Source organism: Lolium perenne, chromosome 2 (assembly GCF_019359855.2).
Source record: "Lolium perenne isolate Kyuss_39 chromosome 2, Kyuss_2.0, whole genome shotgun sequence".
NCBI lineage: Eukaryota > Viridiplantae > Streptophyta > Magnoliopsida > Poales > Poaceae > Lolium > Lolium perenne.
This window is the reverse complement of record NC_067245.2, coordinates 89,924,877-89,948,927: the sequence shown is the minus strand read 5'-3', so window position 1 is coordinate 89,948,927 and position 24,051 is coordinate 89,924,877. Positions and strand designations below refer to the sequence as shown.

Below are 24,051 nucleotides of genomic sequence, written 5' to 3'. Positions count from 1 at the left end.
TTTAAAAATGAAGCAATGGCATAATAGTCCATTTACATTAGACTTAACGGTCAATTAATGGAAGTGTGATTCTCGGAAAGATGACACTGGTTTGATGGCATTCTTAGAACGACAACTACTTTGATGGCATTTTCGGAACACAACAGTTGTTTTATGGCATTCTCGAAATTTCCTCTATTTTTATAGAACAAACTTTGTGAGCAGCAGGGAGCCCTTAAGACTCGACCCTGGGTGGTTAGCATGCACTCCCCCACACGGCACACCTAACCAACAAAGTGATGCTATGTTCTCGTGTTTTATACTCACACGAGACTGTTTCGTTCATGAAATTATAACCACACCGTATCAAATGAGAGTACATATTTGAGTATCATCTTGTTTCAGAAAAATATTCCAAAATTGCTATTTCAACAAGTATCAAAAGAGACGCACCTAGTTATCACAGCGAGTTCACGAGGCCCAGAGCACACTGTCCAACAACCGCTCTTTCTCAATATTAGTATTTCTCTTTTATTTTTTTCTACCCCATACGATATGAAACGAACGAATTGTAAGTATAAAATGAAATTCTCCCAAAATTGTGGTAGGGAGGGCGCTAGACCTCGGCCTGCCGAGAGCTTCACCATTGTAACCAGGACTAGCATATTTTTATAGAAGAAACTCTTTGAGCCCTCCAGACTCGAACGGGATGATTGGCATGCACTCCGACACACCTTACCAATGGAGCGATGCTTTGTTCTTCTGTGTTTTATACTCCAACGAGATTGTTTCATCCATAAAATTATAACCACTTCGTATCAAAAAGAGAGTACACGTTTCGGTATCATCTTTGCACTAGATATGTCGATAAAAGCGAGCAAAATCTTCAGAAGAATCCTAGTGTTCTGTTAGAAGTTTGGTGAGCATTCAAGGACGAGGCCCTAGTAGTGTACAGTGTATCTGTACTTTCACTGAACATTAAAGATTTTCGTTCATTAACATCATTAAGTCAAGATGGCCGAGTTGGTCTAAGGCGCCAGTTTCAGGTACTGGTCCGAAAGGGCGTGGGTTCAAATCCCACTCTTGACATAAATTTTGCTTTTTTTTCCATTTTGCAGTTGAGGCGAAGGTTGCTTTCGGAGGTCAGTCTTCCTACACACTGCCACAAAAAGTTTGGCAAGGCCTGTCCCGACTCGCGTGCGAGTGCGGACCAGAAACTGCTCTAATTGCTAATTGCTACTCCACGCCTCAACGGTCGGAGGATAGCTAGGGCCACTTATTTTCATCTTATAGAGCAGTTTCAAAGTACACAGGAGAAAATTTATTTTCATCTGAAGCCTAAAAAGAAGAGAAAATTTATTCCCGTTTCTTCCCACCGCGAAGTCCCGATCCTGTCTCCAGGCACCGCGAAGCTCCTATCATGTCTCCACGCAGAAGCTCCCATCGAGCAATTTCTCGAGCGTTTTCCGAGCTTGTACCGAAAAGGTAAACCAGATGCCCCTCGTTTTTACGGCAGAATTGCCACTCCCGGGATTCTCAATACGTTTGGGATTTTGACTCAAGTGAAATGAAAAAAAAAAAGGCAGGAACATGTACCCTCACGCACTCCTCTATGCCCAGGCACCCACGTGCGCGATGGACATGGTGACCTAGAGTTCCGCCGCCTCCGCTCACTCGGCCTCCATCGACGCTCACCCCTCCAGCTCACCCCGATGCGACGCTTTCATCCTCCAGTCGAGCTCGTCCTCCCGTAGCCAGGTCGTGATCGTCCTCCCGCGGCAGCTAGGTCCTTCCCAATGAGCGTGGCTCTGTTCCATCTCGGCCAGACGATGTCATCCTCGCAACCTACGGTAAATAGCTCGATTTTCTTGCAGTTTTTGTCTCAAAATTCTTGTAGTGATGCTTCCAATCAGCAGAGCCATTTGCGGCTAGAATAGTGCCTTTGATGACAGGGATACAATGGGTTGACCAGAGGATGAAGTATCCAAAAAAAGTTATACAAGTGTTTTAGGATGAGAAGGTCAAGATCGGGCGAGCCACATGTGAGCACGAGGACAGTGCATCTTTCACCGGTGGACCCTCTTCCTCTTACGCTGATGATATCATGGTTGCACTTCGAAAAACCATTGCTGAAATTTTTGTAGCTTGAGAAGTTATTTGTACCATAATTACGAAATGGCCAACATATTTTTCTATGTGGACATGTAATGAATTATACTACGACACCATATTCTAGTTTTTCGTTTGACTTCTCATAATTTTCCGCATTTGTTTATATGTTATTTTCTGCCTCTGTGGGCGACATGGTTTGAGGCCAAGAACGATGCTCAGCGTCAATCCATCAAGGCCCACCTGGAGGGCCTCGATGATGATGCGTCGTCGACTACAAGGCGTAGAAGGAGCAGGAGGCACCGCCCCAGATGCCTCCGGTGAAGGAGCATACACTGAAGAGGAGTGGGTGGGGTACACATTCCCACCCCACTTCCAGGGCAACACGATTGTTCGCACTACACAGTGCCGACAGACGGTACCTTGACTCGCTGTCGTGGCTGCCGGCGTGCCCGCACGAGCTAGCGGAGGAGGAGGCCGAGGACCCGCTGGAGGACGACCCCGACTACGAGCCAATAGAGGATGACGTGTCACCGCTAATAGAGGAAGAGTCCATCGATCTCTCCAAGAAGGAGGAGCTCGCAAAGTGGGATGGCCTCCACGAGGCCATCCAACTATCACACAGGCCGCGGTGGCACCGCCTGCTCCAAAGCAGCCGCCTCCCCCTCCTCTGGTGGCGAATGTGTGGCCAGCACCGTAGGCCTTCATCAACCTCGGTGAAGTAGACTAGGACATGGCGGTAGCACCTCCTCCGCGCCAAAATTATCTCTATGTTTTTATTTTTTATTTTGTAAGAAAAATGTGGACTTTTGGGTCCGGTATATGTAAAGATTGTTTAAAAAATTCTTCACCTATTTATTTTTTTGTGGTAGCCACCATTGGATGCACTGCCACCCGCAAGTCCGCAAATGAACACGGGCCGCGAGCCTATTCGCGGGTCACCACAAACTGATCGATTTAGACACCTTTTGTGTCTAAATGCAGTGGCATGTTCGAAGTTTCCTAAGAAACTCTACTAGATAGGTTCCCTTTGTATGGGATCGAGTACGTAATACCGTTCGCGGCTTTAAATCAATCCAAGGCGCACCGTAATCGATATCGTATAAATCGCGCATTTTTTCTACATAGGTGGTTCATCTCATTCCATAGCACAGTTCATTTTTATGAGAATCTAGATACTTATCTCAATTCTTATCTAGATTATCGGACCTAAAACCTAACCTGAAGATTTGCGTCATTGTCGTGCTCACCAGCGGAGCATAGAAGCCATCGGCTTGTTCACGGAAAGGTCTAGGAGGACTGATGTCTGCAAGGTCTCAGATCGCCTGTAGCTAGTTTTCAAAAATAAGATTATCGAATCCACAGTGCAGCTGACCGGTAATGGTTTTATTGTCTCTCCTTACCTTCACTTAAAGGCACCTGCAAGTTGTCTTAAATCCAAATCAAATTAAATCAAAAGCGGCTGTTGTTGATAAGTTGTGAACAAAGTAACAAAGATTTAAAACTGAGTGGAGACGGTGCAATTGATGATAAACTAACTGAAACTCAATAGGGGTAAATTGTTCCCAGGAGTTGTTGATCTACCACTAAGCCAGGCATGTTGATTAGGAGTATTGAATTGTTTTTTATGTGTGTGTGGCAAGACCCCTTATAAATATGCTCCCAAAGCACTATTCCGCATCCCTCGTAACCACTACCTTTTTCCAGTCACATGTCGCCGGGATACAGTAATTAAAGCTATCCTCGTGACTATGGTCATAGGCTCTTGTCATTGTGATTCTTGTATACGGTCTCCCGCTGATTTCGGTGGAAGAGGTCCAATTTAAACTAAGTGTTCACTTGTTCTAGATTTTTTGCAAAATCATATTTAGGTTTACTAGGTGTTGTTTTATCACAGCTACGATGTCGGTTTCACGCGGTTCCAAATAGGTGCCTCGCAGCGTCCATTTTTGTGAAATATCATATCTTTATCGAGTGTCCAGATTTGACATTAGGCAAATAGAGTCTTTATCGAGTGCTATCCAAAAAAACACAAGGCAAGGAGGATCTTTGCCGGATGCCAACTAAAAATATTAGTCAAAAGATTGTGTTAACAGACACTCGGCAAAGAGTGACAGCTGTTAAGGTTGCCGTCAAGTGGTCACGTGTTGCATGTCTTTGCCGAGTGTCAAATTTTGACACTGGTGGGCAAAGACAATCATTGCCTAGTGTCAAGTTCTGGCACTTTGTCGAGTGTATTTTTTTCTTTGCATGGTGTATTTTCTGCCTTTAGTGTATATGTTTTTTTGCCAAGTGTATTTTATAAAACACTCGGCAAAGGTGGTTACCAGAAAATTTGACACTCGGCAAAGAAAAAAAAAACTTAGCAAAGAAACGTTTTCCGGTAGTGAGCTAAATCTGGTAGTACAGATTGAGTTGTGCCGGGGAAACTATAGCATTTCTTAATAGCCAGGCTGATTAAACTGGATAAGTACCCAAATAAAACCATATTAGCTACTTATATGTGGGAAAGACCAGTGTGCCAGCCATACATCCATCAATGGCCACAAATAAGAGTTTCAGAATTCTGAAGCCCAAACTGCAGATATCCTTTCTCTTCAGCATTGTTATTCCAGATTTTTTACAGCCATGCAATCATGAGTCTTAAAGCAATTGTGTTTCAGTAAGTTTGCACCGTACTCCCTCCATTCTACAAAACATGTCGGAGATTTGTCTAAATTAAGATGTATCTAGGCACAAAATAGCATCTAGATACATCCAAATTATGACAAATCTCAGACATGTTTCATGGGAGGGAGGGAGTGCCAAATTTGAAAATCGGTGTAAATTTCAGGGAAGCAAGCACCCTGAAAAGAGCATGTTTTCATTTTCCTTCACTAAACGTTGCTAACCAACTACCTCTCAAGAGAAGCCTGCAATTCGGATCACTAACTCCCTTAAAACTTTGACCATCATGCAACTACATGCATGGATTCGAATCAGCAAAACATCAAAAGCATAATGGATTCTTCTATTCTTCAGTCTACCAGCTCCAAGTAGACTCTTCTCAAGAAATGCTAAATGACATCCGTTAGAAAAATGTCAGCCTTTCAATTCTGTAACGCCCCCTTTAGGTATAACTTGTCAAGAAACTTCAAATGATCTATCACTTTCTTGACCGGATGTACTCCGTCAGCTCTCATTCTCTCTCTGAACCCGTAGGGTTGGACTTTGGCATTGACATAAGCTTCAAGTAACACAGCATAAGGTGGTTTCCTTCCTGGGTACCCTACCATCTTCAGCCCATCAAATATCTTCTCGGCATTATGAATATCACCCTTTTCTGCATATGCCCTCAGTAAATAGATGTATGAGCCATAAGTGGGCCTTCGGTCAGGGTTCTGCTCTGTAACACTCAGCAGAAACGAATCAGCTTTCTCTACCTCACCTGAATTTACATAGAGCTTGATAAGCGCTTCCCAGGTTAGAGGGCCATCTGGACACCCATCAGAAGACATCCTTTCTACAAACTCTTTGCCCTTGGCCATAAGTTTATTTTCTGCATACACACTCAGCATCGCGTTATAATACCTGGAAGATACCTTTTTTGTTGTTTCGAGCATTGCCTCAAAGGTCTCCTCTGCCTGTTTGATACACCCAAGTTTACCCCATGCCTCAATTGCAGCCATGAAATCCTCCAAATTAGGATCCGTGCACAACTTCCATATCCTCGCCACCTCACCTGGCTTGCTGAGAGCTGCATTGAGATGGAGAAGAGATCTGATAGCATGTCGTTTATCCTTGATATACTCCATTTCCATCTCACTGATAACTGCTTCTGCTTTCTCTGTAAGGCCCCCAGATATGTAGAATTCCGCAACCATTGTCCGTGTAGCAAAATCTGGCTCAACACCACTGGCCTTCATCTCATTTAAGATCAGCTCAATGCCTGACATGTCATTTGCTCGCCCTTTCAAGTCAATTAGGAGCTTGTATGTGAAGGGAGAGGGTTTGATATTTTCCTTTTCCATCAGCATGAGTATATCAGCTACCTTATTACGAGCAACCCTCTTGTACAACAATATCATCTGGTTGCAAGCAGATACAGTTAAGGGTAAAGAGAGGTTTCTTATTTCCCTGAAAACTTTTTCTGCTTTCTGGATATCGCCCACACAGACACAGTTCACGAGTAGAGTTTCGTACAGGATATCATTCCTGAAGGGCTTTGGGACCCTTGCAATGAACTTTTGAGCATTTTCAATACCACTATTCCGTGCAATCAAATCAAGATGGCAAGCATAGTCACGTTCTTCAAAATTGAGTAGATTTCTTCCTTCCATCCACTCAACAAACTGCAAATGTTTAGAGGCACATTAAAAAAATGTGTATGCATTTCCATGATTATGAACTAGCCTGTAATTTCTAATATTGTGTTTACTCTAGTCTAATAAACATGGAAGAACCAATAAGAGGAATGTGTTACGAATGAAGAAAGAAATGGCAAGGAAAAGACAATACACAGTATGTGCTAAGCAAAAGACAAATATGACTTGAAATAGATTAAAAGTATTAGAATCCTAACCAATTTATCCAACTGCTAAGACAACATAAAGTAAGGCATAGAGGAAAAACTGTATGTTCCCTACAGAATAATCTCCACATGTGGTTTAAAATTAGATATTTTATCCTTCCTTCACAACTTTTTTACGAAATACAAAATTTCTGGCTAAGGGCATATACATTATACATGCTAGTTGTCTCTAGCACTGTCAACTAATATTTCCGATGTGGAGGAGAGCGGGGGAGATGATGAACTAAACCATCTCCCATGCGACAGAAAGCTTCTGCAGAAAAACATAAGTGAAAAAGACAACTATAATTAATTTTCATTACAAAATTATCACTATGCGGTGTCGCTGAAGTGTGGATCCGCAGAAACATAATGGATGGAAAATTCACATAGTTCCAAAAACATATAAGACCTTATATATTTGGTAACACTGAATGCTTGAACCAATCAGTAATCCACGTGTTCTTGAAGTGTTTAGAATTCAACCAAGTGTTCTATAGTTACGGTCTAGTCTAGAACCAGCAACAGAAATAGCTTAACTGAGGTTCTATTTCAACCACTCCAGCCCAGTTAATAAGAAATTCATGCTTCTGTTGGTTTTCCATCTCGGCCCTAACATGTCAGTAATATTTGAACGCATTAAGCGGTCAACATAGTACAAGTGAACTTAAAGCTTCGGCATGTCCAGACACATTTTTCATAATATGACAAGGCTGGGGTTTATAAATGCATGACTTATCCCAAATGAAGTGACACCTCTTCACCAAACACTTCACACAACTGTGAACAACAACAACAAAAAAAATAAAATATAATGCAGTTCCACAATGCATGCCAATTTTTGTGACGAACATTAAGAAACTATGAACCAAGCAAGAAAGTAAGAGTAAACGCCAAATGGATGCATGCTGTATTTATGAATAACAGTAAACATGTGATTCATTTTACTAAAATAAGTACACATAATAAGATGCAATCCCACAATCGTACTAATCAGAAAGTTGTCAAGCAGGTACCTGCAAAGCCTTCCAATACAATCGCTGCTTCTTGAGGTGAAACAAAACGAGCAACACTTCATTTCTTTCAAGCTGGTTACTATCTCCAAGCCATCTATCAAGCATGGATCCAATAGAATGTGAAGGAGCATCCAACACGGCCTGGAAGAGAAAAGGCCTGCGGGATCTGTGTCGTGATTTTAGATCAGCACTGTGATCCATATTAGAACTCCAAGATCCTGAAATACTAGGTTTTGTTACATTAGGTTTCTTGCTGGCCTCGATGGTAACATTACCATGGCTGGGCTCATCGTTGCAATCAAAGTTGTCATCTGGTTGATCAGCTGCTTCGTGACCTCGCAACTCATCACAAAATTTGCTGTTGGTGAGCCTATCTGTGGATTCTGCACAAAATCTCCGAAAAATGGGGAACAGACTTTCCGGATACCCAAGTGGAAGCAATTGGGATAACACCTGACAACCACTATCGCTCAAGCCTCCACCTGTCAATTTACTATCCATGGATCCAGAACACATAGGAAACACATGGCCAACATTCTTTGATCTGAAAAAGAAGTAGAGTTGGAAATTGAAGGCTCGATTGGCAAAAAGAAGTTGCCCCACATTTTGTCATGTATACATAAGCTAAATGAATTTGAGGTGCAGTTTACATGATTTTATCGCTCACGCCTGATCATCATGCGCTATTTTCCTTCTTATTTCTGAAACCATATCTGGTAAGGTTCTATTCCTCAAAAGCAGTATAACTCTACATGTGTATTCCCACTGTTGACTAAAATTTTACTTCCTCCGATCCATATTACTTGCCACTAAAATGGATGTATCTACAATTAAAATGTGTCTAGATACATTTATATTAGTGTCAAGTTAATATACATCGGAGGGAGTAATAATCTTTCTCTTTCTATCCAATCTAATATTCCTCACCCGTGCGCTAGGTTTCGCGAACAGGATAGGGGGGAGGGGGGGGGGGGGGGGGGGGCTTGCCTGGCGGCTCGACGAAGGGACGCCCACATGTCGGCCGTCGAGTCGTCCGGATGCAGTAGGACGGAGGGAACCTAGCCAAGGTCGGCTACCGCCGGCGGTTATAGTCGGCTGGCCGTGCACTAGGTTTCGCGAACAGGAGAAATGGGGGTTGGGGAGAGGAGGGTTGAGCAGGGGGCTTCAAGTCGCATCGAACGTCCCGGCCGTGCGATGAGACGCGGCCGGACGGTCGGATCTAACGCAATCTCCACCGCAGGCGAGTAAATAGGAAACTTTATTTTTTCACTATTTGATCCGTTTATGGTCTGCATCTCCAACTAGGCGACGCAAACACGCACGTTTGAAAAAATACGTATGCACCTAATCCTAGCGGTCTAGACCAGCCTATCCGCCGAGACACAAATGTGGTCTAAATATGCGTCAGAATATCAGTGGGGGAGATGATGCCTCCACATCCGATAATGGCGTCGATGTGTGGAGCCGATTATGGAAGCTTTTTGTTGTACCTAAAGTGTGTGTCTTTTGGTGGAGAGTTCTTCGAGGAATTTTACCTGACTATAGGACTCTTACACGGCGGCATGTCATGGAGAACATTACTTGTGGTATTTGCAAAGCTAAATCTGAAGATTTGATGCATGCTCTAATTGAGTGTAGTCATGCAAAACAGTTTTGGAGTGCAGCCAAAGAAATTCTTCTTTTGAAGTTACCTAGGCTTCACCCTAAGACTTGGATAAAGGACATTTTATGTGATCCTAGGTATACCGTTGATGGGCGCGCAAAGATTACTACGGTGATGTATAATATCTGGACCTCCAGAAATAACATTACCCATGGAGAGGTGGGGTATAATCCAGCTGAAAGTGCATGGAGCCCCCATGTGTGGTTTTGGTAATTAATGACAATCCCTATGGACTAATGTTTGCATTGAGTTATATTTGTAGGAGTTGTCCATAGGCAATTCTTGAACCATATGTTGGCTTCAAGGTTGCAATAAGAAGAAATTGATGAAGGATATCAAGTGTCAAGTATGTCTTGAAGATGAAGATGAAGTGAGCCCTCAAGCTACTTCAAGACATCAACATGATGAAGAATGAAGAAATGAAGTGCAAGTTCAAGATGAGCCATCTCGAAGAGATCCTTTGCTTGAGTCTTGCCATCCATATGGTGATCATGGATATGTGAAGATGCGCCGAAGAAGAAGCTCTCCCATGGTGGATTATGGGGGAGCAATCCACAAGACTTCGTCAAGCAAGCACAAGCAAGAAAGGCGTTCCATCTTGTTGAGGTCAAGATCGTCGTCATCGAGCTCAAGTGGAATGCGCAAGTATAAGGTTTGCTCTTGATAGGGTTTGTTTCTCACCGGTCTCATAGTGTAGTTGGAGACCGGTTTATAGTTTAGTTGCCGTACTATCAAGAGGGCTCTCGAGTGAGTAACTCGATCGTATCGTTCGGAGAGAGCTCAAACCTTTGCATCCTTGCATCATCTTTCTTGGTTGTTATTTGGACCTTATCCATGTGATGTTTTAGAGCTTGTGCTTATTCTCATGACAAGCTCTAGTTCATCGAAAACGGATTTCGCATAGATCACTTGTTGCGTTTTCGAGTTTGGTTCATCATCTTTCTTGGTTTTATTTGGATCTTATCCATGTGATGTTTTAGAGCTTGTGCTTATTCTCATGACAAGCTCTAGTTCATTGAGAATGGTTTTTCCATGGGCAACTTGTTGCATTTTCAAGATTGGAGGTTTTACCGGTATGTCTTTTTGAGATAGGTCAAACCTTTCTTCATTTGTTTCTATCCTCCTTTGCTGGACTATGATGTTTCTATGCATATTGTTGTAGAGCTCGTTGTTGTGATTTCAACGAGCCCAAGATCATCGAAATCGGAGTCCGGATGCAAAAGTTATGCCCGTTTTAGTTTTGGTGTTTCTGCGGTTTTCTTAGGCCGGATATTTTGGAAATATCCGGGCCGGATTATCCGGGCCGGATATTTCGGAAATATCCGGCCCCCGAAATCGTCTAAGGACCGGAAGAAAAGCAGCTCTGGATAGGGGCCGGATTTTTGGCCGGATTTTGTCCAGGTTTTGTCCCCGAGGCCGGATTATCCGGCCCCGGATAATCCGGCCTCAACTTGGGCCGGAATATCCGCCCCGTTTTTGCCCAAACGGCTCGATTTTCTTGGGGGTATAAATACCCCCTTCTTCCTCCTTGGGCTGTGCTTCTCTCACTCTCTCCCCTCCATTGTTGAACTAGAGAAGCTTGCTCCATCTCTCAATCCCTCCATGATTCTTGCCCCCATTTGAGGGAAAAGAGAGAGGAGATCTAGATCTACATTTCTACCAATCAAATCCATCTCTTTGTGAGTGGAACTCTCTAGATCTTGATCTTGGTGTTCTTTGTGAATTCCTTTGTTCTTCCTCTCTTATTCCCCCAATAGCTTTTGTAGCTTTGTTGGAATTTGAGAGAGAAGGACTTGAGCATCTTTGTGGTGTTCTTGCCATTGCATTTGGTGCATCGGTTTGAGTTCTCCACGGTGATTCGTGGTGGTGAAAGCAAGAAGGTTGTTACTCTTGGGTTCTTGGAACCCTAGACGGACTCTAGGCCTTTGTGGCGGTTTGTTGGGAGCCTCCAATTAAGTTGTGGATGTGTGCCCCAATCTTTGTGTAAGGCCCGGTTTCCGCCTCGAAGGAAATCCCTTAGTGGAACCGTGACCTAGGCCTTTGTGGCGAGGGTCACCGGAGATTTAGGTGAGGCGCCTTCGTGGCGTTCGGTGTGTGGTGTGAGTACCGCATCTTGGGGTGAGGCCTTTGTGGCGTTGGTGTGCATCGAGCAACCACACCTCAAGGTGAGCCTCTTGTGGCGTTCGGGAGCACTAAGCAACCGCACCTCTCCACCGGAGATTAGCACTCGCAAGAGTGTGAACTCCGGGATAAATCATCGTCTCCCGCGTGCCTCGGTTATCTCTATACCCGAGCTCTTTACTTATGCACTTTACCTTGTGATAGCCATCGTGCTTGAAGTTATATATATCTTGCTATCACATACTTGCTTGTATTGCTTAGCATAAGTTGTTGGTGCACATAGGTGAACTCTTGCTTAGAATAAGTTGTTGGTGCACATAGGTGAACCATAGTATATAGGCTTTGGGCTTGACAAAGTAAACGCTAGTTTTATTCCGCATTTGTTAAGCCCATCTCGTAAAAGTTTTAAATCGCCTATTCACCCCCCTCTAGGCGACATCCGTGTCCTTTCAATTGGTATCGAGCAAGGTCTCTCATTCTTAGGCTTCACCGCCTTGAGAGTAAAGATGTCGGTTAGGGGATTAGCGCACAATAACTTGGTTATATTTGATGGCACAAATTATGATCTATGGAAAATTTATGTGCTTAATATTTTGCGGCGTATGTCTCCGGGACATGGAGCGATTTCTTGGCATGGGTTTTTCTTCTCCTAAGGATCCTCAAAATTTATCTCTTGAGGAGGAGAAAAACTCTTGCCTCGATGCTCTTGCTTCTCATGTGTTTTCCATTGTTGTGAGCAATGTAGTTACTTCTTCAATCATGCCTTTTGGGAGCGCTCATGAGTTATGGACAAAAATTCAAGATAAATATGATGTGTCCAATATTATTAAGGATGATTGCATTGCTTCCACTTCCGGCCGTGATGAGTTCTCATCTTCATCCACTTCACCAAAGTGTGTCAAGACACAAGGTAATGATATGGTGAGTGGTGATGAAAATTGCAATGTTGATATTAAGCTTTCTATTGATGATTCTTCATCTCTATCTCAATGCAATGTTTCATCTACGGACTCAAACACATCTAGCACTAGAAATGATTTACATGCTTGTGTTGATAGTCCTTGCATATCATGTGTAAGTTGCTTGAATAAATCTAATGATGATATGCTTGCTTTGTCTTGTGGCCATGATAAAAATGCTTCTATTTCCTCTAGTTGTTGTGTGACTAACATTGTAGAGGAAACCAAAGATTATATTGGTCAAGACAAGATCTTGAAAGGAGCCTCAAGTAACTCCTCATCTTTATCTCACGGTTCTCATATGTGCCTTATGGCCAAGGGTTCCACGGTATCTCCTACCATGGAACCTCATACTTCTCGTGGTGATAAGGATGAGGATGTTTATGAAGAAGAGGATTGGGTTGTCTCTCTACGCGATAAGGGTAAGAGTGTATTCAAGATTATTTGCAAAGATAAAATTGCTAGCACTCACTTCTTTGAAATCTTGACTACCGCTATTGAGAGCCAAAAACTTATTTGGATGCATGAGAACACCATTGATAAAAAGGGTGCTCTTGAACGAGAGTATGCCGATGATGTAGCATCTTTAAAGAATGAACTTGAAGAAGAACAAACCATCAAGGAAGCTCTTGAGGAGACCTTTGCTCTAGAATTGTCTAGAGAAAAGGAAAACCATGATAGAGCTCTTGAGATGGCAAATGAACTAAAGCTAAAAAATGATAAGCTTGTGTTTGTTAATGCTAAACTCCTTGAGGATTTTGAGCAACTCAAAAAGGGCTCAAGGGTCATTGAGAGTGCGCTCACCAAACTCACCGAGTCGCATGAGCAACTTAAAGCTTCTTATCTAAAAGTGCATGCCAACTTGCCTTCTCCTATTGCTATTGATAATGATGCTTGTGCTACTAACTCTACTTCTTGTGAAGCATCTACCTTGAAGGAGAATGTTGAGCTAAGGGCTCAACTTGATTTGCTAACTAGCAATTATGGGAAATTGGGAGAAATTCATGGAAAGCTTTCTAGCTCCTATGAGGATCTTCTAGCCTCTCATGATAGGCTAAAGTTAGCTCATGAGGCTATAATATCTAAGGCAACACCTTGTGAGCCTCATGTGGGTACTAGCACTACTACTCAAAATGTTATATTGCCATGTGCTAGTCCTAGTAATTCATCCACTCATAATATTGCTAAATCTTGTGATGAATTATCTTCATTGCCTTGTTGCTCTAACAATGAAGGTTCTACTTCCACTAGTACTTGTGTTGTTACTAACCATGTAGAGGAAATCAAAGAGCTCAAGGCCCAAGTCTCTTCTTTGAAGAACGACTTGGTAAAGGGTCATGAAGGGAAATGCAAACTTGATAAGATGTTAAGTGTGCAACAATCCCCCAATGACAAGAGTGGACTTGGATTCAACTCCAACAACAAGATCAAGTCCAAGAACAACAAGAAGAAGAAGGGCAAAGTACAAGTCAAAGACCCGGCCAAGATCGTTTGCTTCAAGTGCAAAATTGAAGGGCACCATGTTAGATCTTGCCCTTTGAAGAAGAAGCAAAAAGGGAAGCGGCCTCAAGCTCAAACTCATATTCAACCTCAAGTTGAAGAAATGCCACTTCCCAAGAAGAATCAAGCCAATGCTCCCATTGTGGAGAAATCTAGTGAGAAGAAGGAGAAGAAAAGAACTTGCTACATATGCCGTGAGAAGGGTCACATCTCCTCCTTTTGCACTATTGGTACCTCATCCAACTCTATCACCATTGATGATGTTTATTCTCTTCGTAAGGATGAGGGTGGCAATGTGTTTGCCAAATTTGTTGGTGCTCAAAGTGGTGTCAAGAAAAGAACCATTTGGGTTGCCAGGCCTATTGTGACTAACCTCTTAGGACCCAACTTAGTTGGGGACCAACAATCCAAAACTTGATCAATAGGTGCTTGTTGGAGGGCATTGGAGACTTGGCTACATCATGAAGAGTTAAGGGATCTTCATCATTTATACTATCTCAAGCCAAGTCTTTTGGTTATCTTACTTCTATCATACACCCAATGTTCCTCCTTGCGGTAACATGTGCTCAACTCATTTATATTGAAAGTTACTCGCCCCTTTGCATGTGTTAGTTTTGTTCCTAACATGTGTTTGTATATGTTGTGCATCCTACGTGTTTTTCTTGAGAAATCAAGGCTATGTATGTTAGGTTGCACACCATGTATTTGTGCTTGTGTTGGAGCCTCTTTGCATCTTGTTGTATCTTATATGGCTCTTATGAGAGATTATTGGACTATAACATTTTGGGGGAGTGATATGCCTTTAGGAATTTCACAATCCTAACAATGTGTGTACATGAGGAATATCACTTAGAATTGATATTGCAAGATTATCTAGTCTCTATGTGGTATGTCATCTTCATGAGAAATTCAAATTCTAATGTTCATTAATATCTCTAGTTGGATCTTATTTGCCTCTTGTGAAAATAAATTCCTTATCACATTATGGGGGAGTAATAAGCTTTGTGCATATTACAAGCCTAGGAAATGTGAACATTTGAGGTTGTGTCACATAGAATTGATATTGTAGATTATCTCTCCTATGTGGCATGTTTGCTCAAACAAGCTCCAATTTGCTTAAATGGCTTCATTGCTAATATCTTTGTGGATCTTATTTGTGTAAGTTTTTCTTGGCATGGTTTTTCACAACGTGTCCCTCAATACATTTTTGGAAAACCATGTGCTTCAAGTCATACTATTAATTGCTTTGCATGTTGGTATGAATACTATTAATTGCTTTGCATGTTGGTATGAATACTATTAATTGCTTTGCATGTTGGTATGAATACTATTAATTGCCTTGCATGTTGGTATGACTAAATGAAGCTATCAAGAAACTTTCTTTGCATGATGGTTAACTCTTATCTTTTACCATATGCTTTGTTCGTTGTAAATATGATCTTATGTATACTTACAAACTACCACCGGAAATATTTCCTAATACCTCTTGTCCTAGGACAATTGGTAATCAATTATGAGGTAGATATTTATTGATCATATCTACATTGGCTCTTGTGTTTAAATTGCCTTATTTATTGCCATGAATTTGTTGTGCTTTGACTCCCATGTGTCTTCCTTGCATCTTATGGATCTTGTGTTTAAATTGCCTTATTTATTGCCATGAATTTGTTGTGCTTTGACTCCCATGTGTTCTTTTTTCTATTCAAACTTTCTTAGCTTTTTTTTGTAGATATAGGTAGTGTGATGATCCTAGTTGTGTGCATTTTGTATCCATATTCTAAATCCTAGATAATGCACTAATCTTGGGGGAGCTCTCCTATATTTGTTATATAAACTTCTCTTGATCTTTATCAAAAATTTGGTTTTGGGAGTCATAAATTTTCTTTTTGGTACTGTGTGCCATCATAAAAAGTGTCGAGGGTTTGGTTTATTTGTTGGAACCTTGCTCTCTTGGGAGTTGGTTATCTCATTCCTTTGTGCTTAGGTTTAATTAGCTTCTTATAATGAGATAAGTCTTTGGAGTCAATCTTGTGTTGATTTGATTCTTTGATATAATTTGGACAACCATTGTCTCTTGGTTTATTTGGTGTTTTGTCCAAATTGTATCTTCCTTTGGTTCTTGAAAGTATTGTGCATGCATATTTAATATATGTATATCTTATGGCATGTGTCACTTTCTTTGATCCAATATATAGGGTAAACTCCATCAAATCCTAATTTGGCTAAGATGTGCATGAAATTCAATTTCATATCTATATGCACATAGAATTGTGGAGTTTGTCCTATATGTTGTAGTGTGTCTAACTACTTCGGACCCAATTAGTTTGGGGACCATTTTGTACTTACCTTTGTGTTAGGTACAATGGATATGCATTGAATGCTTGTCTCACTCTTGGAAAGAAGTGGTGACTCAATGGTAACGTGAGGCAAGCTAGGATGATCAACGAACACATATCTACTACATCCACACCAATGCTATCTTGGTAACAAGTATCTTCTCATGCATACTTTTCTTGTATCCAACCTTATGGTTGCATCTTGGCATGAATCTCTTGTTTTGCAAATGTTGTGCTTCTTGCAAAAGTCTTAATGAAACCTCTTTATTGTGAATGTGAGTAATTTGAGATGAGTGCATGTGTTGGGAAGTATTTTAAATCATGCTCATGATTCATCCATCCCAACTATGCCTATCTAGCAATTTTGTTGCATATCAATTCCTCAAGGCTCTCACATGTGCAATATAGATGAAAGTGCAAATTTAGTTACTTCTTTTGGTATCCCCGTTTGTGATACTTGTTGCCTTTCTCAAATGCATCCCAACTATCTTCTATCCCTTGTTGATATTTGTGATGTATTTTAGTTGTTTGTGGTTGAAGTTCATGAATGTACAATAAGATAATATTGAGCCTTTGGCCATGCTATTAAGCAAAAATCTTATTGGTATATTGCATGACTTCGTCTTGGATATCATGCTATTTTTCTTGTGTATCTATTTGGTGTGTGCATGTTTCTTTGTGGATAAATATCTTTGTGATATTGTCCACTTAGAGAAACTTATACACATAAGAGATGATACATCTCCATTTGATATCTTTTTTATTTGTTGCATGTTGATTGGTCATGCTAAGAAATATAATTCATTGAAGACTATGATGATTCTTTTTGCTCATCCATATAATAGTCTTATAATATGCTTTATCATGCCTTTCACATATCTTCTTGGTTGAGCCTTTTATTATGGTGCCTCTTACTTTTTGCTCAACTATTTGTTTGTTGCAAGTGTTAAGCTTATTTCTCTATCTATGATCTATTCCAAATGTTTGTGTTTTAAATGGTAATGAGGGAGTGAGGATTCCATGTTATGCATATTGTATTCAAATACAACATTTTAATTTATGCATGTACCTTGGGGAGCTTCCTCATTTGATTTAGAGCACTATCTTGTGGTGATCATTAGAGTTTGATTCACTTGGTATCTTTTGTTTTTGAATGATATTATGGGAGTGATGATTCCATGTTTGTGCACTTTATACTCCAATGCAAATTGTCTAGTTTTGTGCACAAACCTTGGGAGCTTCCTCATATTATTTAGAGCAATCTTCTTGATCTTATCATAATATCTATCTTTCTTTTGGTATCCTCTTTGTGATTCATTTGGTTGCTTGCTTCATTTGTTGAAGCTTCTTGACTTTGTTATCTTTTTGCAATCTTTGATCCTATCTATAGTGTGATTCCTTCCGAATATTCGCCATTGGATATGTGCATTTGATTCCACTCAAATTATGAGAAATGCACACGCTATGGAGGAACTCTCACTATATTAGCCTTTTAAATTTTTCACCCATTTCGGCAATTGGTGCCAATGGGGGAGAAGTTTGGAGGGTTTAAGGGAATTTGGTTATGTCTTTGCTTTGTGCTTAAGCATGAGCCTTTATTGCATTGCATCTTGTTGCTTTGCATAGTTGAATATTTAGAGGAAACTCCACTAGGCTTTGAATGCCAATATATGCAATGAAAGTCAAGATCATTCACACATGCATATATTATGGGGGAGTTTGCTCTATATATTCAACTTATTTGTTACTTAAATTCCTTATATAAACCCTCTCAAAGAGATTGTCATCAATTACCAAAATGGGGGAGATTGAAAGTGCATGGAGCCCCCATGTGTGGTTTTGGTAATTAATGACAATCCCTATGGACTAATGTTTGCATTGAGTTATATTTGTAGGAGTTGTCCATAGGCAATTCTTGAACCATATGTTGGCTTCAAGGTTGCAATAAGAAGAAATTGATGAAGGATATCAAGTGTCAAGTATGTCTTGAAGATGAAGATGAAGTGAGCCCTCAAGCTACTTCAAGACATCAACATGATGAAGAATGAAGAAATGAAGTGCAAGTTCAAGATGAGCCATCTCGAAGAGATCCTTTGCTTGAGTCTTGCCATCCATATGGTGATCATGGATATGTGAAGATGCGCCGAAGAAGAAGCTCTCCCATGGTGGATTATGGGGGAGCAATCCACAAGACTTCGTCAAGCAAGCACAAGCAAGAAAGGCGTTCCATCTTGTTGAGGTCAAGATCGTCGTCATCGAGCTCAAGTGGAATGCGCAAGTATAAGGTTTGCTCTTGATAGGGTTTGTTTCTCACCGGTCTCATAGTGTAGTTGGAGACCGGTTTATAGTTTAGTTGCCGTACTATCAAGAGGGCTCTCGAGTGAGTAACTCGATCGTATCGTTCGGAGAGAGCTCAAACCTTTGCATCCTTGCATCATCTTTCTTGGTTGTTATTTGGACCTTATCCATGTGATGTTTTAGAGCTTGTGCTTATTCTCATGACAAGCTCTAGTTCATCGAAAACGGATTTCGCATAGATCACTTGTTGCGTTTTCGAGTTTGGTTCATCATCTTTCTTGGTTTTATTTGGATCTTATCCATGTGATGTTTTAGAGCTTGTGCTTATTCTCATGACAAGCTCTAGTTCATTGAGAATGGTTTTTCCATGGGCAACTTGTTGCATTTTCAAGATTGGAGGTTTTACCGGTATGTCTTTTTGAGATAGGTCAAACCTTTCTTCATTTGTTTCTATCCTCCTTTGCTGGACTATGATGTTTCTATGCATATTGTTGTAGAGCTCGTTGTTGTGATTTCAACGAGCCCAAGATCATCGAAATCGGAGTCCGGATGCAAAAGTTATGCCCGTTTTAGTTTTGGTGTTTCGCAGTTTTCTTAGGCCGGATATTTTGGAAATATCCGGGCCGGATTATCCGGGCCGGATATTTCGGAAATATCCGGCCCCCGAAATCGTCTAAGGACCGGAAGAAAAGCAGCTCTGGATAGGGGCCGGATTTTTGGCCGGATTTTGTCCAGGTTTTGTCCTGAGGCCGGATTATCCGGCCCCGGATAATCCGGCCCCAACTTGGGCCGGAATATCCGCCCGTTTTTGCCCAAACGGCTCGATTTTCTTGGGGGTATAAATACCCCCCTTCTTCCTCCTTGGGCTGTGCTTCTCTCACTCTCTCTCCCCTCCATTGTTGAACTAGAGAAGCTTGCTCCATCTCTCAATCCCTCCATGATTCTTGCCCCCATTTGAGGGAAAAGAGAGAGGAGATCTAGATCTACATTTCTACCAATCAAATCCATCTCTTTGTGAGTGGAACTCTCTAGATCTTGATCTTGGTGTTCTTTGTGAATTCCTTTGTTCTTCCTCTCTTATTCCCCCAATAGCTTTTGTAGCTTTGTTGGAATTTGAGAGAGAAGGACTTGAGCATCTTTGTGGTGTTCTTGCCATTGCATTTGGTGCATCGGTTTGAGTTCTCCACGGTGATTCGTGGTGGTGAAAGCAAGAAGGTTGTTACTCTTGGGTTCTTGGAACCCTAGACGGACTCTAGGCCTTTGTGGCGGTTTGTTGGGAGCCTCCAATTAAGTTGTGGATGTGTGCCCCAATCTTTGTGTAAGGCCCGGTTTCCGCCTCGAAGGAAATCCCTTAGTGGAACCGTGACCTAGGCCTTTGTGGCGAGGGTCACCGGAGATTTAGGTGAGGCGCCTTCGTGGCGTTCGGTGTGTGGTGTGAGTACCGCATCTTGGGGTGAGGCCTTTGTGGCGTTGGTGTGCATCGAGCAACCACACCTCAAGGTGAGCCTCTTGTGGCGTTCGGGAGCACTAAGCAACCGCACCTCTCCACCGGAGATTAGCACTCGCAAGAGTGTGAACTCCGGGATAAATCATCGTCTCCCGCGTGCCTCGGTTATCTCTATACCCGAGCTCTTTACTTATGCACTTTACCTTGTGATAGCCATCGTGCTTGAAGTTATATATATCTTGCTATCACATACTTGCTTGTATTGCTTAGCATAAGTTGTTGGTGCACATAGGTGAACTCTTGCTTAGAATAAGTTGTTGGTGCACATAGGTGAACCATAGTATATAGGCTTTGGGCTTGACAAAGTAAACGCTAGTTTTATTCCGCATTTGTTAAGCCCATCTCGTAAAAGTTTTAAATCGCCTATTCACCCCCCCCCCTCTAGGCGACATCCGTGTCCTTTCACCAGCCAAATCTATGGAGTTTATAACTGAGACGTTGAGTCTCTTGGAGCTGCCAAAGAAAGTAATTTCGAAGAAGGGAGCTCGTCGGCCTAGTCAATGGAGCAAACCAGCCCAGGGGTATGTTAAAATAAATGTGGATGGGGCGATCGGGGAGGAGGATAGTATGGCAGTCACATTAGCTATCGCAAGGGACAATGTGTCCTTCCTTGGAGCAATGACCAAGGTTTATGATGGGGTTTTGGACCCCTTGATTGTTGAAACTCTAGCCATGCGTGATGCTTGTGCCTATGCGATTCAAAGAGGTTTTGATAGAGTGGTTCTAAGTACGGACTGTCAAGTTTTGTTGAAGCACTGTGAAGAAAGAAGTCTATAGAGATCTATGATTGGCCCTATTTTAGATGAGATTAGTGAGAAGAGGAGTGCCTTTTCTTCTTTTCACTTTATGTATGAGGGTCGCGAAGCTAACCAAGTGGCTCACTGTTGTGCCAAATTTGCTGTTATCAATGGTGAGCCTAACACTTAGGATGCTGAGCCACCGCCTTGGTTAATTTACAGTCTTTGGGCTGATTGTAATAGTGTGTAACTGGAGGCTGCAAGTTTTTGATGCACTTTTTTCCTTACCAGAGTACCGAAGGGGACTGGAGGGTTTTTAATGAGGCGGCTTGCTAGCTTGATATATATATAAAAAGAATGCTTCTGCGCGATCGCGTCGCGTGCCCGATGTTCCTCCTGTATGGCCCGCACAGCACAAGGCACTCACACTCCCGCCAAAACCCAAAAAATCGTATTTGGGCGGCGTCAACAACCCTACCCTACGATGGACGTCCTCGTCGTCGCAGCCGCCATGGAATTTGAGAAAATCACCGCACTCACCGCCCCATCCGCCACCCCAGCCCCGATGGAGACCGCATCTCCTGCGGGTTCAAAGCGTGCCACCATCGGCGTGCGCGAAACGAAGGCCAAGGAGACAAAGAAGGTGCTAACGCGTCGAGGCCGCGAAGCGATGGGGCAGGAGCAAGAATCTGAAGGGGAGGAAAGACGCGACAGCGGTCGAACACCAACTGAGGGTGGCAGCCCAATTGGCCTCGGAGATGTCGCGAATGCCAACGCCCAGGTAAGCCTTCCGCCTGGCCTCGCGGAGGCCATGCGACATCAAGCAAGAGAGGAATGTTGGCGTTGCTCCCCCGTCAGTGAGCTCGGTAAGTTCCGAGATACGATGACCTTCGTTTATGCCGCCCGGAACGCCTTCCCCAGGTGTGCAGGTCCACACAACGTCCCGGTTCACCTCTGGCGCGTCGTCGCCGGTCCAGTTCAACGGCCCCAGTTCTGGACCTCAACCACACGCCATGAAGCGGTGACTCGTTCCCAACCCCAACACGCTGAGGAGTGCAGGAGGAGAACATGTCGGTACCCCGCAACTTGTATGAGGAAATGACACCATCCGTCCTGACGATGGACGACGCGGTACGTGCGCTCTCAGTCTCCCGGTCTCAAATGCTTCATTCGTATGACATCCAGTATTCGTAGGCCTATTGGGCGGGATGCAGGGAGGGCGATATTGCAGTGATGATCCACAGCGGCAGCTTTGTCGATGAAGGCGGCGTTGGGACAGGGATGCAGGAGCCATGCTCAGAGACATGATCACGAGGCAGGGATGCAAGATCCGTTGGCACAAACGCAAGATGGGGCAGATATCGATGGCGAACGGCTGTTCTTTACCCAGTCGTCATGGAGTTGAGATTGAGTTGCTGACGCCGGGAGGAGGGTTTACGGGGCGCGGCGAGAAGTGGGATTGACGCCCGATAGGCGACAGCGACGATCAAACAGACCCGATGGAACTCTTGCTGTTGCTGCCTGCTCGATCATGGTCAGGACAGCAACTGATGGCGAAAGGAGTAGGACGAGTGAGTCAAAGTCAGTGAGGTCGCGATCAGGGACGAAATAAGGGGCTGCGGTTACGTCGCGTGGCACATGGAAATCGGGTCAAGCTATTCTGGATGGCGATGGATAGGCACGGCCCCTGACCTGACGGGCACATGAGAGAGGAGGTGTCAAGATCAGCAAAGAACACTTGGTGGCACGGGGAAATAAACTATACTAGGATGATTTCCACGAGACTAAGTTCAGTCAATCGAAATTCGCCAAATAATTAAAAAAGCAGTTCAGTCAAAGGATAAAGGATACGTTGGCTCACCACCATTAGCCGCCGGTCCTTAGAAAAAGCACATGTTTCTTCCTGGCGCACGCACTTCTATACATTTTCTACTTCCGAGTCGTGGAATTCAACTTGTTCCCATCGGTCTTCACTTCTCCGATCGACCGTATCAGGCCAATTGTCCTTTGGCCCTCAAGTCTCAACCCCCCATCACCAGGAATGCCCTATCCATTTTCTCGAGAATACCTAAGATGTGTATTAATAATTAAATAAGTGTCACTCTCGGCATTGTCCAACGCCATCAATCGGCTAGTTTTGATGCCAACATGAGGTGGTATTTTCATGAAAAACCTACTCTCCTACCCGCAACCACACAGACATCACTATGGATTTGCGTTTCTCCTCGGCCAACTTTTCATCGTCGTTTTGTTTAACACTTCGCCACATTGCGATCCTCTCGTTGCTGCTTTTCGGATAGCTCCATCTTCACTTGTATTAGCTTGATCCGCTCTCTGTTTCATTGAATCAACTCATCGACTTTCCCTCCAATGTACGTAGCCTTGGCCATATTCATCACATTCTTCTTTGACTTCCTTCCATCCGGTCTCCCCCTTGATTGCCCCCACCATTGGACTCCGCCTTCGTTCCTCACCATATTTCTCTTCCTCATAATCCAAGTCCATAGTGGACAAGTTGTTTGACCATGATTCCTTCAACCTCCATTTCACACTACTTTGTAGCAATTTCAAATAAGGTTTGAACACGATGTTTTTTCCTTTGACATGGCCATTTCCTTGTACCTTTGAATGCGGTCATAAGCTGAAAAAAATTCCTTGAAGACAAGTTTGAGTGAATACATACAGGGTGCATTCACAAAAAAATGAGACTAATTGAGATACACAACAATGTCATACCAAAGCCACGTCCTCATCGTTTATGTAATTTACTTGCCGTTTCCCTCTCCTTTTTGTTTTCTTTTGAGAAGCATCAAACAGATCCTCAACATCAATCGAGTAATCGTAATCATCCATATGATCAATTGTCACATCTAGGTTGATTCAGAATCCTCCATCATGCTCACATACAAAGCATGCACATTATGCAAATCAAAACTAAATAATGAAATAAAAATAACTAAGTAGGGAGCTAATTTAGTACACACACGTAAGTTTGAACTCTAGAGAAGTGAAATTATATCTCTATGTCGATTCGTCGAACATGTTGTAGGCGTCCGAGCTGGTCATTATCGAGGCAGCAGGAGCAGATGCCGGAAGGGGTACTCTCATCGGTGCAACTGAAAGAGGAAGAGGATTCTGCGTTTCGCTAGCTCTTGCTCTGCAGTGGCAGGACATAGCCGACTTAGGCAGAGGGTGGGAGCACGAATACATGCCTTGACGCGGATCATGGCAGTGGGAGACGTGAGACAATCCGATTCGGGCAACATCAAATGGAATA

The 24,051-nt window shown here is 42.8% G+C and overlaps 1 protein-coding gene and 1 non-coding gene across 2 annotated transcripts; one reads left to right on the top strand and one right to left on the bottom strand.

Moving 5' to 3' along the window:
* The first annotated feature begins 987 nt into the window (after window positions 1-987).
* TRNAL-CAG (transfer RNA leucine (anticodon CAG)) lies at window positions 988-1,068 on the top strand. The gene has a single exon. It is a non-coding gene; the product is annotated as a tRNA-Leu (tRNA).
* A 3,560-nt stretch (window positions 1,069-4,628) lies between these two features.
* Window positions 4,629-8,806, bottom strand: LOC127333215 (pentatricopeptide repeat-containing protein At1g80270, mitochondrial). Its single transcript, XM_051359558.2, has 3 exons — window positions 8,641-8,806; window positions 7,654-8,197; window positions 4,629-6,419 (listed from the first exon to the last, which is right to left on the bottom strand). Exons 1-3 carry the CDS (start codon window positions 8,667-8,669, stop codon window positions 5,178-5,180), a joined length of 1,815 nt encoding a protein of 604 aa, XP_051215518.1. The 5' UTR covers window positions 8,670-8,806; the 3' UTR covers window positions 4,629-5,177.
* Between the last annotated feature and the right edge of the window lie 15,245 nt (window positions 8,807-24,051).

What these genes read in the sequence shown, in the direction of transcription:
- LOC127333215 (XM_051359558.2), bottom strand. Translation starts at nt 8,669, where the DNA reads ATGTGGGCGTCCCTTCGTCGAGCCGCCAG. An exon ending in TCCCTTCGTCGAGCCGCCAG is followed by an intron (nt 8,198 to 8,640) that starts GCAAGCCCCCCC and finishes CTTCTTTTTCAG; the next exon opens with ATCAAAGAATGTTGGCCATG. An exon ending in TGTATTGGAAGGCTTTGCAG is followed by an intron (nt 6,420 to 7,653) that starts GTACCTGCTTGA and finishes AAACATTTGCAG; the next exon opens with TTTGTTGAGTGGATGGAAGG.